This window comes from Saccopteryx leptura, chromosome 1, assembly GCF_036850995.1.
Source record: "Saccopteryx leptura isolate mSacLep1 chromosome 1, mSacLep1_pri_phased_curated, whole genome shotgun sequence".
Lineage (NCBI taxonomy): Eukaryota > Metazoa > Chordata > Mammalia > Chiroptera > Emballonuridae > Saccopteryx > Saccopteryx leptura.
In genome coordinates, this window is record NC_089503.1 from 9,735,631 (window position 1) to 9,753,012 (window position 17,382).

Genomic DNA, 17,382 nt, shown 5'->3' on the forward strand with positions numbered 1-17,382 from the left:
AGGAGGAGAGTTACTGCTGCCTCTGTAGCCATAAGATGGCTGTCATCTTCAACACTGTAAATGAGTCCTTTAAAATAGAAATTTAGGCCCTGGCCGGTTGGCTCAGTGGTAGAGCGTCGGCCTGGCGTGCAGGAGTCCCGGGTTCGATTCCCGGCCAGGGAACACAGGAGAAGCGCCCATCTGCTTCTCCACCCTTCCCCCTCTCCTTCCTCTCTGTCTCTCTCTTCCCCTCCCGCAGCCAAGGCTCCATTGGAGCAAAGTTGGCCCAGGCGCTGAGGATGTCTCTGGCCTCTGCTTCAGGTGCTAGAGTGGCTCTGGTTACAACAAAGCGACGCCCCAGATGGGCAGAGCATCGCCCCCTGGTGGGCATGCTGGGTGGATCCCGGTCAGGTGCATGCGGGAGTCTGCCTGACTGCCTCCTCGTTTCCAACTTCAGAAAAATTAAAAAAATAAAATAAAATAAAATAAAATAAAATAGAAATTTATACAGACTAGAATTTTAAGGTTTGTCTCAGGGACCTCATTTGACAGCATCATAAGCAAAAAGCAGACCTGTAGGACTCAGTGTTACTGGTGAACAATGTAGTGAGAGATGAATAGGATATTACCCCCTAACAGAGAACCCGGGAGCAGACAGCACCACTTCTCCACAGTTTCCTTGATTCTGCGTGGATCTGGGAGGATATTCTGGCCCTCGGGGTCCTCACAGACTACTGGGGGGAAATAAGAAGAAGGTAAAAACTTACCCTCTGATGCCATAGCAGCAGCACCCCCAGCTCCCCATACGAACTTTGCACAACGTTAATACATGGTTCATTCCCTCTCCCCCATTTTAGGATTTAGGACAAAAACCTGTCGTGATGTGTCACTTCAACCTGCTCTGTTTCCCTCTTAACCCAACTGAGGCCTGCGCAGGTATCTTTGAGAGGTGTTGACTTTCACCTTCTCGACTGCTGCCTGTTCTGCCATCCCATTGTGAGGCCCGGGAGGCCCCTCTTCAGGCATTTAACTCCTCTCTCGGTGGCACATGTTAAAATTACCGCTTTGTCGGCCTAGCGTGCGGAGGACCCGGGTTCGATTCCCGGCCAGGGCACACAGGAGAAGCGCCCATTTGCTTCTCCACCCCTCCGCCACGCTTTCCTCTCTGTCTCTCTCTTCCCCTCCCGCAGCCAAGGCTCCATTGGAGCAAAGATGGCCCGGGCGCTGGGGATGGCTCTGTGGCCTCTGCCTCAGGCGCTAGAGTGGCTCTGGTCGCAACATGGCGACGCCCAGGATGGGCAGAGCATCGCCCCCTGGTGGGCAGAGCATCGCCCCTGGTGGGCGTGCCGGGTGGATCCCGGTCGGGCGCATGCGGGAGTCTGTCAGACTGTCTCTCCCTGTTTCCAGCTTCAGAAAAATGAAAAAAAAAAAAAAAAAAATTACCGCTTTATGTAACGGGGGCAAGATGGACCAGACAAGATATCTGCGTCTTGAGGTCCTAGTATGGAACCAGTGCCAGCCAGCTCTCTCCCCAGATGAGGCCTTTGAGGTTGCTGGCCATGGACATAGCCCCATGCCCCCTTTTGCCCAGGTTCCCTCCTTTTTCTTTGTATTCTCTGTGTCCATACATCACCTCCAGATTCATCATGTATCGCTCCCCTTCCCGGCTCACTCTGTACCATTCATCCCAGCCTCCTTGCTGTGCTTCTGATGAACCCAAGTCTTTCCTTCCTCAGGGCCTTTGCACCTACCAGGCTGCACTTCCTGCTTTTCCCTGGTTTTTCAAAACCAACCCACATGTGTTGTTATGGAGCCTCCAGGGCCGTGAGAAAATGAACTTCTGTCACTTAAGACACCTGGATTGTAGTATGTTGTATGACAGCCCAAGCAGACTAATACACGTCTTCTCTTGGGAAAGCGCCCCCCCATGCCCCTCTCTGAAGGTCGGCTCCTCCTCAGTGTGCTCTTGAACTTGGCCCCACCCACTTTTCCAGGACTTCTTTGCTGCCCATCACTCTTCTTTCTCTGCCACCTTCAAAATCTCCCTTTCTGCTGGAGCCTCGCTAGCAGAACTTAACACGTGCTGCCGTCTTTCCCGTCTTGAAAATGCCCTCCCTTCGCCCTTCGCTCCTCCTCGGCCCCACTGACGACTCTCCTCCCTTGCTCAGCCTGCCCTCACTGCCTCCAGTTCCTCTCTCCCCACTTCCTGTCTAACTCATGCCAGAAAGGCCTCCACCTCCACCATGATCTGCCTTTCCATATAAATTCTAGAATCATTTGTCAATTTATACAAAAAGAAAAAAACAGCCTGACCGGTGGTAGTGCAGTGGATAAAGCGTCGATCTGGAACACTGAGGTTGCCGGTTCGAATCCCTGGGCTTGCCTGGTCAAGGCACATACAGGAAGCAACTACTATGAGATGATGCTTCCTGCTTGCCCCTCCTCTTCCTCACTCTCCCTCTGTTTCTCTCTCTTCCCCCCTCTCCAAAAATCAATAAATAAAATCTAAAAACAAACAAACAAAAATGCCTACTGATATTTCAAGCATCATGTTTAATTTATAGATCTGGTGAATTGCCACCTTAATATTATAGTTTTCCAATCCATGAACATGGAATGTCTTTTCATTTATTTAAATAATCTTTAATCTCCTTTAGCCAAAATAATGTTGAAACAAAGTTGTTGAAACAAAATGTGGTGTATCCACATAAGGGGAGTACTAATGCACGCTACAGCACGGTGAACCTAAAAGCATGCTGCTGAGCGGAGAAGCCCGACACAGGAGGCCACATGCTATGATTCCATTCTCATGAAATGTCTAGAAAAGGCAAATCTGTGGATTCACAAAGTAGATTAGTGGTTGCCTGGGGCTAGGGGAGAGAGTAAGGCAAGAAAGATGAGTGACACCTGACCAGGTGGTGGTGCAGTAGATAGAGTGTTAACCTGGTGCGCTGAGGTCCAGGATTCGAAACCCCAAGGTCACCGGCTTAGCTCAGGCTCACCAGGTTGAGCCTGGGATCATAGACAGGACCCCGAGGTCGCTGGCTTGAGCCCAAAAATCACTTTCTTGAGCAAGGGGTCACTGGCTCAGCCCCTGGTCAAGGCAACTATAAGAAAGCAATCAATGAACAACTAAGATGCCGCAACTATGAGTTGATGCTTCTCATCTCTCTCCCTTTTCTATCTCTCACTTAAAAAAAAAAAAAGAAAGGAAAAGTAAAGGGAGGGGAGGGGAGGGGAGGGGAGGGGAGGGGACGGGAGGGACTGCTAATGGGAACAAGGTTGTTTGGGGCCAGGGGTAGGAAATGGGACTGACTGTAAATGGGCGTGAGGATCTTTTGGGGTAATGCAGGAGGGCTCCATCTTCCTGTAATGTCCCTCCATGCCCTCTATTGACAAAACTTTACCTGGTGCTCAGTTTCAAGCAGAAATGCTTAAAGGAGTCCCATCAATGATCACACAGCATATACAGAGGGCACAATACATAGATAGCTGGCACCGTCAGTCTCACTGCCTTTGCTAATCCCAGCGATAGTGGGACGTGGGAGGGGCCTTTGTTGCTTTGTGTGAAGAGAGCTTTCTCCAGCCTGGGTTTCTGTACAGTGATGAAGTGCAGTGTCTTCAGGCTGAGCCATAGCTGATCCCCAAACAGGAACTCCGGAATACCATGTACATTGTATTTATTATTATATTTTTCCCCATCACAGGGCAAACCAAGACCCAGACCCGGAGACCTGATTGAGATTTTCCGTATTGGCTATGAGCACTGGGCCATCTATGTGGAAGATGACCGTGTGGTCCATCTGGCTCCCCCGAGTAAGAGTGGATACTCTGCTGAAATACTGATATTTAAGTTAGCAAAGTTAAAAGGAGCACAGTTAATTATTGTGTTCCTCAGCTGCTTCCTTAACTAGTAATAAAACACCCCTGCCACGGCCAGCTCGGCAATGGGTGTGCACGAAAGGAGCGCGCTGCAGGACTTAAGAAAAATCACACAAGACACAGCATAGAGCAGGGGTCGGGAACCTTTTTGGCTGAGAGAGCCATGAATGTCACATATTTTAAAATGTAATTCCGTGAGAGCCATACAATGACCCATGTACGTTAGGCATTATCCAATAAAAATTTGGTGTTGTCCCGGAAAACAGCTGTGATTGGCTCCAGCCACCGCAACCATGAACATGAGCTGTAGGAAATGAATGGATTGTAATACATGAGAATGTTTTATATTGTTAACATTATTATTTTTTTTATTAAAGATTGTCTGCGAGCCAGATGCAGCCATCAAAAGAGCCACATCTGGCTCACGAGCCATAGGTTCCCGACCCCTGACCTAGAGAAAAGATGGGCACAGGGGACTCCCAGCCTCTAGGACTGAGAGCCCAGATCTCTGCAGCCTCATCGTATTTATTGGACTCTGCTCATCAAGCAAATTAGCAGAGCCTGGGTTCGGGTGCAGAGAAAGGTGATTAACTAATACCTTTCAGGTTTGTAGGAAAATGGCTACAGGGATCAGCTGTTTCCTTTAAGCAATCTCATCAGTGCTCGCAGGGGCAGCATTCTGGCCTGGCAGGACTGGGCATTCCAAAGTCCGCACCAAAGACTTGTCTCAGGACAGCAGTCTAATTCCCGGCCATTTTCCTACGCACCCCGAAGCATGACTAGACCTAAGTTTACTGTGTGATGGAGCCACTGCCTGTCCAGACCCCAGGGAGATGCAAGCGAGAATGTACCCAGGTTCCCTGACAGCCGAGACCACCCTTTCTTGCCAGTGGCCGGTTTAAGAAGGTCAGCCTCTGTCTGTCTGTGTTGACAACAGTTCCACACTCTTCCTCACGTGCCTGAGGATCCCTGGAGGGGCGTGGTGTGGGTGCTTACGTGCTCCCAGTGACTCTTGCTTCCTGTTGTCCCCCAATGCTGCTTCCGCTTCCTCCTCGCGTTTGGCACGTCCACTGTCGCCTGGCCTCCCCGCTCTTCCCCGCCTGACCCGAGCTGCCCCAGCCTCAGTGTGGACACTGCTCTCCTTCCGTTTCCCAAGGCAGCGTTAACACAGGGCTGAGGTTAAGTTTTCGTGGAGGGTGAGCCAGGGCTCTGCCCCCGTGTCCCTTGACCTCTCCATCTGTCGCCCGCCTGTGGCCTCCAGGCGAGGACTTCGCAGCCGGCAGCATCACCTCCATCTTCAGCAACCGGGCCGTGGTCAAGTACAGCCGCCTGCAGGACGTGCTGCACGGCTGCTCCTGGAAGATCAACAACAAGCTGGACGGGACGTACCTGCCCCTGCCCGTGGACGAGATCGTCCGGCGCACGAAACAGATGATCAACAAGATAGTGCAGTACAGCCTGATCGAAGGGAACTGCGAGCACTTCGTCAACAACCTCCGATACGGCGTGCCCAGGAGCCAGCAGGTACGGCGACGCTCCCGCTCCGCTCCGGACGCTCAGGACGCTCCCGCTCCGCTCCGCTCCGGACGCGGCTCACGTGGGGGGCGGGGTAGGGAGCGTTGCTCCTCCTCTCATCAGTGATCAGAATCGCCATTGGTGGTTGTACACTGTTTGTTGCACTGGTTTCTATAGGACTTGAGGGTTCTTTTCCTCTGCGTTCACCCGTGGAGGGGTAGAAAAGGCACCGGGCTACACAGGGAGACCATCAGCTGGCCTGGCCTCCTTGGTCAAGTCATTTTATCTCTGAGGCTGTCCCTTCCTTGACAAGATGAGGATGAATCAAGGTAGAGACTTTATTGCTCAAGTCGCAAACGACCCGCCTGTGGGCCACATCTGGCCCACAGACATGTTTACATGTTTTGCTTGAATGACTAGCATTTTTAAAATTACTTGCCAACATTTAAAAATATAAAAATTTTATGTAAAAGGACCTGAATTCCCAGCCTCTCTGAACAACCAGTGGAGCAGGCGGTTGGGCCTGTGTTCCTGCTTGCTGACACGCGTGGGGCCCAGTCGTGGCTCCCCCTTTCCATGGGTGGGGGGGGCGGTAAGCGTGCCACCTACCAGCTTCACTCACATTCCCTGCCTGGCCCTGCGGTACTTGAGTGTGTGACCCTCCCCAATAATACAGGGCGATGGTGCACTAAATGTGGTGCAGTGCTCATGAAAGAGCTCTGAAAGCCTACATATCTGTGACAGTTTGAGCTGATCTTTTTAATATTTGTCCTTATTAAAACCCTACAAGCCTGACCAGGCAGTGGCACAGTGGATAGAGCATCAACCTGGGATGTTGATGACCCAGGTTCAGAACCCTGAGGCTGCTGGCTCCTCCGGCTTGAGCGCGGGCTCACCAGCTTGAGCACAGAGTGGCTGGCTTGAGCGTGGGCTCATAGACATGACCCCATGGTCACTGGATTGAACCCAAAGGTCGCTGGCTGAAGCCCAAGGTTGCTGGCTTGAACAAGGGGTCATGGCTTGGCTGGAGTGCCCCCAGTCAAGCCACGTATGAGAAGCAATCAATGAACAACTAAGGAGCCACAACTACAAGTTGATGCTTCTCATCTCTCTCTCTTCTTGTCTGTCTGTCCCTGTCTGCCTCTCTCTCTCTTTCTCTCTCTCTCTCTCTCTCTCTCTCTCTCTGTCACAAGGAGAAAAAAAAAGCCTATAAGAAGAGCAGAGAGAGTATTTTATTGTCATGTAATAGATTTTTTAAAATCAAGATTAATTGTGGCATGCAATTTTTCTATGTTCTTTTCCACGTTTCCTACATTTTCGTAACACACTGGGCAAATCCTAGCACTGACTCTGCCACACTGTCCCGTCTCTCAGTGACCGTGAGCAGGCCTCCCACACTCTCCCTCTTGTCTCTCACTTTCTGCATTTCTTCCTTTGTACTCAGGTTCTCTCCTAGCCTGCACTCCCCTCTGGGGAGGCCCGCTCCGGCGCTAGGGCCTGGGTGGGCATTGGTATGAGTATTTGTACATGAGAAGAAGACCCCCCCGGAAAGGTCAAGGGATTATAGAGGGCCCCCCTTCCTCAGAGGCCTGAGCCCAGATCGAAGCTCGGACACTCATTCACTGTGTGACATTGTCCAAGTGAGTCCCCTCCCTGGCTCTCAGATTCCCCGTAGGTGGCTGTGCTACCCTGAGATCCTTGCCTCAGAGCCCCACACTGGAGGCTGGTCCCAGGCTGAATAGCTCCAAGGAAGGAAAGGGCCAGGAGCCCAGTGCTGCCCTCCCCACCCAGGGTGAAGGGAGCACGCCTGCCTCGGACGTCCATCCCGGGCCATCCTGGCTTCTCTAGGTCTCTGCAGCCCTAGGATCTTTGGACACATAGAGCAGAGGTTGCTTCCTGCTCTAGAAAAAGCCTCCAAGCAGGCCAGTTCCTGAAGGGGTGTGGCGAGGCGGAGGTAGGGCAGGGCACAAGCCTGGGGTCGTCCCAGCGTCCTGTGAACTGATCCGCTTTGCAGGTGGAGCACGCCCTGATGGAAGGAGCGAAGGCTGCCCAAGCCATGATTTCCGCCATCATGGAGAGCGTGAGGCCAAACCAGTCGCTGCCGGAAGGGACTGCAAAGCCCAAGCTGAGGAAGAGCTACTGACATCGGCAAAGGGCACGTTCCTCCTCTGCCCCCTTGTCTTCCTTGCTCAGTGGCCCCATGTAAGAAAATTGTGAGCTTCCAGAAGAATCCAGAATGTATTCAATTACCCCTTTAGAAATACAGCCAATATGTGTGATTAGATCCATGGACTCTCAGGGTGGGAAGACTCTAATGCTTATTATGCAGCTGTTAGCACCACGTGCTGTGCACGGCATCTGGCACGAATTTCGTTCTACTCTGTAGCAAGGGGTCTTTCTTGTTTCTTAGGCTGAACCTGGTCTGTGATGCTTGAATACCGCCTGACACACCCTGGAGACCTCTGCTGGAATGTTCCCAGGAATGAAGAACTCTTTTCAGAGGTTCTTTTGTTGAACTAACACGTCTCGAGCTTCTCTGGGTCGCCCCAGTCCTGCCCTGTTGACCCACAGTGTGGTTCCAGGGAGGAGGACTTGGGGAAAACCTACAGCTGCAGCTACACCTCAGTCTAGGAAACCTCTCCCAAGAAATGTTTTCTTTTTAAAATTATGCATCAGCTTTATTCTTCATTTAAAGCATAATCAGTAATACCATTTTACCTTCTGTTCTACCTTATAAGACCCAGAAGATTTGAGATTTCCATTTTCATTGACTTGAGATGAATATTTAGAATGGTGTAATCAGTGGACTTCTGCTGTGTGAATGAGGGAAAGAAAGGAGTGATGTGTGTGTGTGTGTGTGTGTGTGTGTATGTATGTGTATGACAGAGACAGAGAGACAGATAGGGACAAACAGACAGGAAGGGAGAGAGATGAGAAGCATCAATTCTTCATTGCAGCATCTTAGTTGTTCATTGATTGCTTTCTCATATGTGCCTTGACTAGGGGCTACAGTAGAGTGAGCGACCCCTTGCTCAAGCCAGCAACCTTGGGCTCAAGCCAGTGACCTTGGGCTCAAGCCAGCGACCTTTGGGCTCAAGCCAGATGAGCCCACGCTCAAGCCGGCCAGTGACTTCAGGGATTTGAACCTGGGTCCTCCGCGTCCCAGTTCGACGCTCTATCCACTGCGCCACCTCCTTGTCAGGCAGAAGGAGTGATTTTTGTGTTTGAAAGAATGTCGACTTGATGGAAGATTTAAATTATGGTCGGGGGCCATCAGTGCCTGCTGGGAGCGGAAGCCACCCCAGAAAGCTAGGGAAGGGCTCTCCAAGCCCCTAGGGAATGTGGGGAAGGTGGGAGAGAGAGAGCAGGGTGGAAACCATAAGATCCGTTAGAACCACCATGAGCCCTCCTCCCATTGGAGAAAACACACCTTCAGTGAAATGCTTCAATTTTTTCCTCTCCATCCTCTTTTCTTTTCTTTTCTTTTCTTTTCTTTTCTTTTCTTTTCTTTTCTTTTCTTTTCTTTTCTTTTCTTTTCTTTTCTTTTCTTTTCTTTTCTTTCTTTCTTTCTTTCTTTCTTTCTTTCTTTCTTTCTTTCTTTCTTTCTTTCTAAGGAAATTAAATTTAACGGGGTGACATTGATCAACAAAAGTACATAGATTTGGGGCAAACATCCCCACATCATTTGGCCAGTCAATTATGTTGTATACCCGTCAGCCAGAGTCAAATCATCCCTCCATTCTTTTCTTAGCAATGCACCTGGACTGGCTCCTCCCAGACGGTGGACACTGGGGTCTGGGGGGGGGGGGTGTCTCTGGTTGTCTCTCATCTGCCCTCCCCAGCACGGCGGCCCCGCCCTTTGTCCAGGTCCCGCACTGGCAGTGAGAGCGCACCCTCCTCTCTGTGAATCACGCCCAGACTGTTGCCTCTGGTTCCTGCCGGAATCAGCTGAGCGCCCCACCCCTCTCCCTCGGGTCCCTACTCATTACACAGTTTTCCTTTGAAGCAGACACACGTAACAAGAATTTATATTTTATAAAGCATATTTGTTTTAGCTTTGAACTAATGCAGTCATGTATTAGTAAACCTTTTGATCTGAACATGACTTTGAACTCACAGACCATATTAATTGTTAATCAAACAAACTGGCTGTTATTTGTTTAACAAACAACTGCCCACCTTCCCCACTGGGGAGTATTTGGTAACTTCTGAACAAAGGACTCATGCATGGCGTGCTTATGTTTAGGACAGAAAGGTACTTCTCTGGCTTCTTTCTGGTTCAGACAGAGACCTGCAGGAGCAAGCGAATCAGGGCCGACGTTCACTCATTCATCCAACAAACATTTTTGAGTGTCTACCAAGTGCCACACCCTGACCCCCCACCTTTGTCTGAACCCACAAGCAGGGGATGACAGTGAGAAGGTCTGAGTCGGCTGGGAGGTCATGAGGCACAATGGAGCCTGGACGGACAGGGGTCTCTTCCTGCCTCCAAGCTGTGCATAAAGCCACGACCTGGGGAATGCACACCGCACCCTTTGCAGATGAGGAAGGTGTGTTACTAAAAACCTGTAGCAGTTTCTGCATTCCAGGGTAAAAACTGCAATCTCTGCTTTACGTGGGCTTGCTTGGGTGAGCCTTTTTAGTCTTGTCGATGTGAGGCTGTAAGGCACATCCCCACCGCTGGGGAGGGGAGGGCAATGTTAAGGAAAAGTAATCTGAAAGCAAATGTTTCTGAGATGTTAAATACTGGTCTCTTGTCCGTGTGCTTATTTTCTAGTGTTTATTCCTTTTTGTTTGGGGACAATGGGTGAGTGCGGACAGTGGTGGCATTGGTTCACTTGGCACCTCACAGGGAAAGTCAGAACTGGAACGGGCCGTGTTCCTTAACGGTAGGGAGGCCCCATGCTGATGACGCATGAGCCAGCAGATGCTGCACACAACCCGCATGTTGTGCTTAATGACAGGGAGGCTGACTTCAGGCGACCCTGAGCAACCTCTGCAGAGATGACCAGATTTCCCCACGTATAAAACGCACCTTTTTCAGAAAAATTTGGGCTCTAAAAACCAGGAGCGTCTTATGCAGTGGTTGTAGATGTTTCTACTTACATTTCCCACTTTTTCGCGCTTGTTTTTGCGCTCATTGTTGAAGACAGCGATTCATCCTCAGACACAGATGAGGACAAGCTAATGGGTGGGAGTTTTGACAGTGATAAGGAGTTGTATGGATTTTATGATGAATAAAACTTGAGTTCAATAGCTTTATGTAGTACTTTTTTTTTTTTTCAAATTCAGGCCCCCAAATTAAGGTGTATCTTATCCATGGGAGCGCCTTATACATGGAGAAATACGGTATTGTGATGAAGAAGGAGTCTGGGTTTGCTGGCTAACAAACTGGCAGCAGAAAGTGGGGAACATGTCTGCCAGGGATGCCAACTAAATAAAGCGGACTGAACCCCATCACGGGGGCAGCAGGACAGAGGCTGAGGGAGGAGTGGGCAGAGGGAGCCCCTTGTGACACCAGAGGTAGAGATCAGCTGCTCCCCCCCCCCCCCCCCCCCCCCCCCCCCCCCGCCCTGTTCCTAGTTTTTAGTTTCTGTCTTGCGCTTATAATAACCTTGTGCTGTTCTCCAGCCGCACCCTGAGGCGGGGCAAAGGAAGGAGCCGATAGTTTGCAGCACCCAAGAGGGAAGGGCTCAGGGACCACTGGGGGATGGGAGGGCGCAGGAAGCAGGCAGACCAGAGCGGGTCCGTGCCTGGGAGGCACTTGGATTTGCTGCAGCCAAGCTGAAGGGGAGCTTGGTTCAAAGTAAGATTTTAGAGGAAAGGGTGGCTTCTGAACCTATAGGCCTTGGACTGACACAGCACGCAGTCAAGAGCAAGGTCAAGTTAGCAGGTGTTGGCTCCTCTGCATTCTGACGATCATAGACCACTGGGACCCCCACGCTGTTCCTACAGAAACTCCTTTGGTTGCTTCAGTAGGACAATAAATGCTTACACGGATTCTAAGTTTCTCTGAGTCACTTGAAGTTCTGTTCTTCCAAAGTTTCTGTTCCCGGTGCTTTTGAAACCGACCGTATAGCTGCCCAGACTCATTAAGGAGAAGCAAGTGTTTGGGAACCCCGTGGGCCTCGTGGTCCGGAGGAAGTGGTTTGGGGTTTGTTTGTTTGTTTGTGCTTGATAATGGTGGGAATCTTTTTAAAAATATATTTTGGTAATTCAGATTCAATTTGCTAGGTTAAATTTAAAAAGATTAATTTCTACAATAGCCAAGATCTGGAAACAGCCCAAGTGTCCGTCAGCGGACCAGTGGATTAAAAAGCAGTGGTACATATACACAATGGAATACAATGGGGCCAAGAAAAAGAAGGAAATCTTACCTTTTGTGACAACATGGATGGGCCTGGAGATTATTATGCTAAGTGAAATGAGCCAGACAGAGAAAGAAAAATATCATATGACCTCATTCATATGAGGAATTTAATGAACAATGTGAACTGAGGAACAGAATAGAGGCAGAGATGAGATCAAAGGGACCAGAGGGAAAGCGGTTAGAGCAGTGGTCCCCAACCCCCGGGTCGCAGACCGGCATCGGTCCGTGGGCCATTTGGTACCCGTCCGCAGAGAAAGAATAAATAACTTACATTATTTCCGTTTTATATTTGTCTGATCGATGTTTTATTTTTTAAAAATGACCAGATTCCCCCTGTTACATCCGTCTAAGACTCACTCTTGACGCTTGTCTCGGTCACGTGACACATGTATCCGTCCCTCCCTAAAGGCTGGTCCGTGAAAATATTTTCTGACATTAAACCGGTCCGTGGCCCAAAAAAGGTTGGGGATCACTGGGTTAGAGGAAAAGGAGAGGAGAGGAGAGGATCAGAGAAGGGAAAGAGATTAGTGAAATTATATATATATAACATAGCATTATAGAGAGCAGATCAGCAAATCCTGAAGGGAAGGGGGGAGGGCATTGGGGGGGAGGGGACAAGAGGGGTATCAAGGGGAACCCAGGGGTGGGGGGAGGGAGGTATATTTAGTGGGACACTTGAATCTATGTAAGCACAATAAATTAAAATCAATAAAAAATTTTTTTTTTTGTATTTTTCTGAAGCTGGAAACGGGGAGAGACAGACAGACTCCCGCATGCGCCCGATGGGGATCCACCCGGCACGCCCACCAGGGGCGATGCTCTGCCCACCAGGGGGCAATGCTCTGCCCCTCCGGGACATCGCTTTGCCGCGACCAGAGCCACTCTAGCGCCTGGGGCAGAGGCCAAGGAGCCATCCCCAGCGCCCGGGCCATCTTTGCTCCAATGGAGCCTTGGCTGCGGGAGGGGAAGAGAGAGACAGAGAGAAAGGAGGGGGGGCGTGGAGAAGCAAATGGGCGCTTCTCCTATGTGCCCTGGCCGGGAATTGAACCGGGGTCCCCCGCACGCCAGGCCGACGCTCTACCGCTGAGCCAACCAGCCAGGGCCAAAAAATTTTTTAAAAAGGATTAATTTCTAGGGCCCTGGCCGGTTGGCTCAGCAGTAGAGCATGGCCCACCATGTGGAAGTCCCAGGTTTGATTCCCAGTAAGGGCACACAGGAGAAGCGCCCATCTGCTTCTCCACCCTTCACCCTCTCTTTCCTCTCTGTCTCTCTCTTCCCCTCCCGCAGCCAAGGCTCCATTAGAGCAAAATTGGCCTGGGCGCTAAGGACAGCTCCATGGTCTCTGCCTCAGGCACTAGAATGGCTCCAGTTGCAAGAGAGCAACGCCCTAGATGGGCAGAGCATTGCCCCCTGGTGGGCATGCCAGGTGGATCCCGGTCAGGCGCATGCAGGAGTCTGTCTGTCTGCCTCCCTGCTTCTCACTTCAGAAAAATACAAAAAAAAGAGATGAATTTCTATGTTTGTTTTCAGAAAGAGTCTTAAACGTTCCACTTCAAAGGTAAAGCATATCTGAGTTTATAGCAGTGTGCAAGGGTGCTTTGCAACTAATCTGGGGAACTGCTAGTTCTGCTTCCCAAGAAGGGCTTTTTGAAAAAAACCACATGAGGCCACGGTTCCCTTGTCTTTTCACCATGAAAGATGGCTCCCTCCCCCTCTGCTCCACCCCATGGCTGTGATGGGGGGGTGGGGGGCAGCAAGAGTGATGAGTCAGGAACACAGGGCACCTGTGGCTTCCACACCTCACGTCAGCAGCAGGACCCTCTCTTCAGGCGTAATGTCATCAAACCCCAGCACACAGCAAACGGAAGACAGGAAGACAACGTTGCAGCTCTGGGGGAAGCGGCCAGAGCCACATGTTTTATGCCGGCAGCAAGGGGCATGCACTAGACAGGAAGCCCTCGGGGACTCCCTCTGCCAGCAGCTGATGGGAACCAAGCAGCAATGAGGGCCATAGTGACCCCCAGGAGGTGTTCACGCTGTTCGGGTGCTGGTTTAAATACTTCAGCCGCCCCCAGGGTTTTCCGTGTGCATTGTCTCTGCTACCCACTCTGTGGCCGTTAAACAGATGCCCCACCCCACGTGCTTCATCCAGTGGTTCAAGAGGGTAAATAAATGTCTGTAGCAGAAAAGTCTCCACTTGGCGAAATAAGGACATTGAGATCAAGAGCCGCTTCATAGTGAACCCAGCGATAAAGAGGGGCAGAGGGCACTTAAAGCACAAAGATGCATCACGATAAGGACAGTCATCTAACCCGTTTACAGGTCATTGGTGAAGCTGCCTTTTGGGGTTCACCCTTGTGACTACCACTCTGCAGGGCTTTATTAAACTTTATGTGCATAGTCACACTAGCAAAACAATAGGATAAAATGAAACAAATATTACAAAGCGCAACTATTAATCGTTTTTATTCTGCCTTACAGTTTGAACTTTGATCCTTGGTTACAGCCTTATATAATAATGCTTTACATAAATAAATGTCCAGTAAACAAGTCTTTTTTTTTTTAAACAGTGGTTTTATTTTGTTTTATTTTTTACAGAGACAGAGAGTGAGTCAGAGAGAGGGATAGACAGGGACAGACAGACAGGAACGGAGAGAGATGAGAAGCATCAATCATTAGTTTTTAATTGCACGTTGCAACACCTTAGTTGTTCATTGATTGCTTTCTCATATGTGCCTTGACCGTGGGCCTTCAGCAGACCGAGTAACCCCTTGCTGGAGCCAGCGACCTTGGGCTCAAGCTGGTGAGCTTTTGCTCAAACCAGACGAGCCTGCGCTCAAGCTGGCGACCTCGAGGTCTCGAACCTGGGTCCTCTGCATCCCAGTCCGACGCTCTATCCACTGCGCCACCGCCTGGTCAGGCAGTCTTTTTTTTTTAGTATAGAAAAACATCAGCATAAGGTACAATGTAGGCAACTACTAAATCATACCACTGAAATAACATTTTGTTTTCTTAATCTTTCTTTAGTTTTCAAAGTTAATCACTCCTTGGCCAGTTGGCTCAGTGGTAGAGAGTCAGTATGGCATATGGATGTTTTGGGTTTGATTCCTGGTCAGGGTACACAACAGAAGCAACCATCTGTTTCTCCACCCCTCCCTCTCTTGCTTCTTTCTCTCTCTCTTCCCCTCCTGCAGCCGTGGCTTAACTGGAATGAGTTGACCCGGGTGACTGAGGATGGGTCCGTGGCCTCCACCTCAGGCGCTAAGAAGAACTTGATTGCTGAGCAATGGAGCAATGCCCCAGATGGGCAGAGCATTGCCCCCTAGTGGGCTTTCAGGGTGGACCCTGGTCCAGGTATATATGGGAGTCTGTCTCTGCCTCCCCTTCTCTCACTGAATAAAAAATAAATAAATAAAAGTTAATCACTTAAAAATTTTAAATTTCAATTTAAAAATGCTATTCAAATTCAGCAAATTATTTCATATATAAAATGAAACGTTCACACACCAAATAAAAATTTACACAGTTTGCATTCTGTTTTTCTCTTTTAACTTTGGAACACTGAACTCCAAATGGTCACATAAAATGACATCATTGATGTAATTCAAGTTCCGGTCCTTTATCTTTCCAATTGCTATGCTTTCATTGTTCATTTTGAATTCAGTATTTAGAGGCAGGAATATGTCGTACCACAGATAGGCTAGTCGAGACTGAACTGGTCTGATTCTGAATCCTTGTAAACGTATCATTGTGTTCTCTGGCTCCAACTCTGTAACCAGGGGTTCACCCATCTCATGTCCCTGTGAAAAGCAGCTGAATTTCCGATTCCAACACATCATTCAGGACATCTGTCTTTGTGCTCTTGAACTTGAGATTACACTTTAAGTCAGGGGTCCCCAAACTACGGCCCGCGGGCCGCATGCAGCCCCCTGAGGCCATTTATCTGGCCCCTGCCGCACACCCAGAAGGGGCACCTCTTTCATTGGTGGTCAGTGAGAGGAGCATAGTTCCCATTGAAATACTGGTCAGTTTGTTGATTTAAATTTACTTGTTCTCTATTTTAAATATTGTATTCGTTCCCATTTTGTTTTTTTACTTTAAAATAAGATATGTGCAGTGTGCATAGGGATTTGTTTATAGTTTTTTTATAGTCCGGCCCTCCAACGGTCTGAGGGACAGTGAACTGGCCCCCTGTGTAAAAAGTTTGGGGACCCCTGCTTTAAGTTATACTAGAAACCACATTGGTTTTTTTTTTGTCTTTGGTTTCTCTCTTTGGGCTTCAGATCCTGATGCTCTAGAAAATGACTGCCCGTGCCTTGAGGTGCTCTGAAGTTCTAGTGAGGAAACGTCGCCTAGAGCAGTTACCATCCACCTGTCGCAGGAAGCTCTAATGGGGTCTAATGTTTGGTTCTGTTTGTGGCAGTCCAGTTCTCCAAGATCAGGCAATTATTTTCAGGGACAGACTTTAGTGGAGTTAAAGGGAGACATGATGGAAACCACTACCCTGTGTGCTTTAGGCCCTAGGGATGGAATAACTTCTGCTATCCACTGAGAACACTCCATTATTTCTTTTCTTTTCTTGAGAGAGAGAAAGACAGGAAGGGAGAGAGAAGAGAGAGATGAGAAGCATTAATTTGTAGTTGCATCACTTTAGTTGTTCATTGGTTGCTTCTCGTACATGTATTCACCAGGGTGCTCCAGCCCAGCCAGTTACCCCTTGCTTAAGCCAGTGACCTTGGGCTCAAGCCAGTGACCTTGGAATCATGTCAATGATCCTACGCTCAAGCCGGTGACCCCCTCATGCTGGCAAGCCCATGCTAAAACCAGTGAGCCTGAGCTCAAGCCAGCGACCTCAGGGGTTCCAACTGGGGACCTCAGCATCCCAGGTCAACACTCTATTCACTGGGCCATCACCAGTCAGGCTCTATTATTTCTGATTTACTATCTTGGGAGTGAGTTAGACAGTAGTGTTCCAGTTTCCACTTGGCCTTTTCCACTGTGATAGTTCTTACTCCACAGGCCAATGAAGCAATGTAGGGGTTCTGCAAACCTCTAGGTATATTCACTCCCATGATACATGCAAGGAGGGGGGAAATGATGGTTCTGTGAGTGTGGACCCTGTGGAGCTATGCGAGGCAGGCTTTAGTCAGTCACACTAAGGCACAGGTCAAAACAAGCAGGTATTTATAAGACTTCTACATATCAGAAGTACATTTTGAAAATGGTTTATTTTGTCATTTTCTCTTTCATTGTTAACATCTTACAGTATTTTTAAATTTTACATATTCTTTATTTAAACTTTGAGTACGGAAATTTACAGAGAAGTAAACAACAATCACTGAAGAGTTCACCACTAAGAGTTAACTGTTTTTATCGTTTTGGTGAATATTTTTCTAGTTCTCTCCAACAAATTAAGGTTTTGTCCAACAGCAGCTTTTGATGAGTATTATTCAAATCTCTGGCCTCTAAATGTCTGGCATTTGCTTTACTCTTCAGGTCATTTTTTTCATCCCCAAATTTTATAGCCAAGTTTTCTTTTTTCTACTGAACATCATGGTTTATTTTTTTCCAATTAACTTTTTATTAAAGTAGAATATTAGGGGCTTCAGGTAGGAGGTCATAGTCTAAGTCACTTA

The 17,382-nt window shown here is 49.0% G+C and overlaps 1 protein-coding gene across 2 annotated transcripts in view; it reads left to right on the forward strand.

The window, feature by feature from the left end:
• Positions 1 to 8,851, forward strand: part of PLAAT5 (phospholipase A and acyltransferase 5) — a 19,462-nt gene extending 10,611 nt beyond the window's left edge. For both annotated transcript variants that reach the window (XM_066360136.1, XM_066360140.1), the window contains 3 exons: positions 3,687 to 3,795; positions 5,123 to 5,385; positions 7,391 to 8,851. In XM_066360136.1, the coding sequence (XP_066216233.1) occupies positions 3,687 to 3,795; positions 5,123 to 5,385; positions 7,391 to 7,519 (501 nt within the window). In that variant the 3' untranslated portion in view covers positions 7,520 to 8,851. The remainder of the gene's footprint in view (positions 1 to 3,686; positions 3,796 to 5,122; positions 5,386 to 7,390) is intronic.
• Positions 8,852 to 17,382: the final 8,531 nt, after the last annotated feature.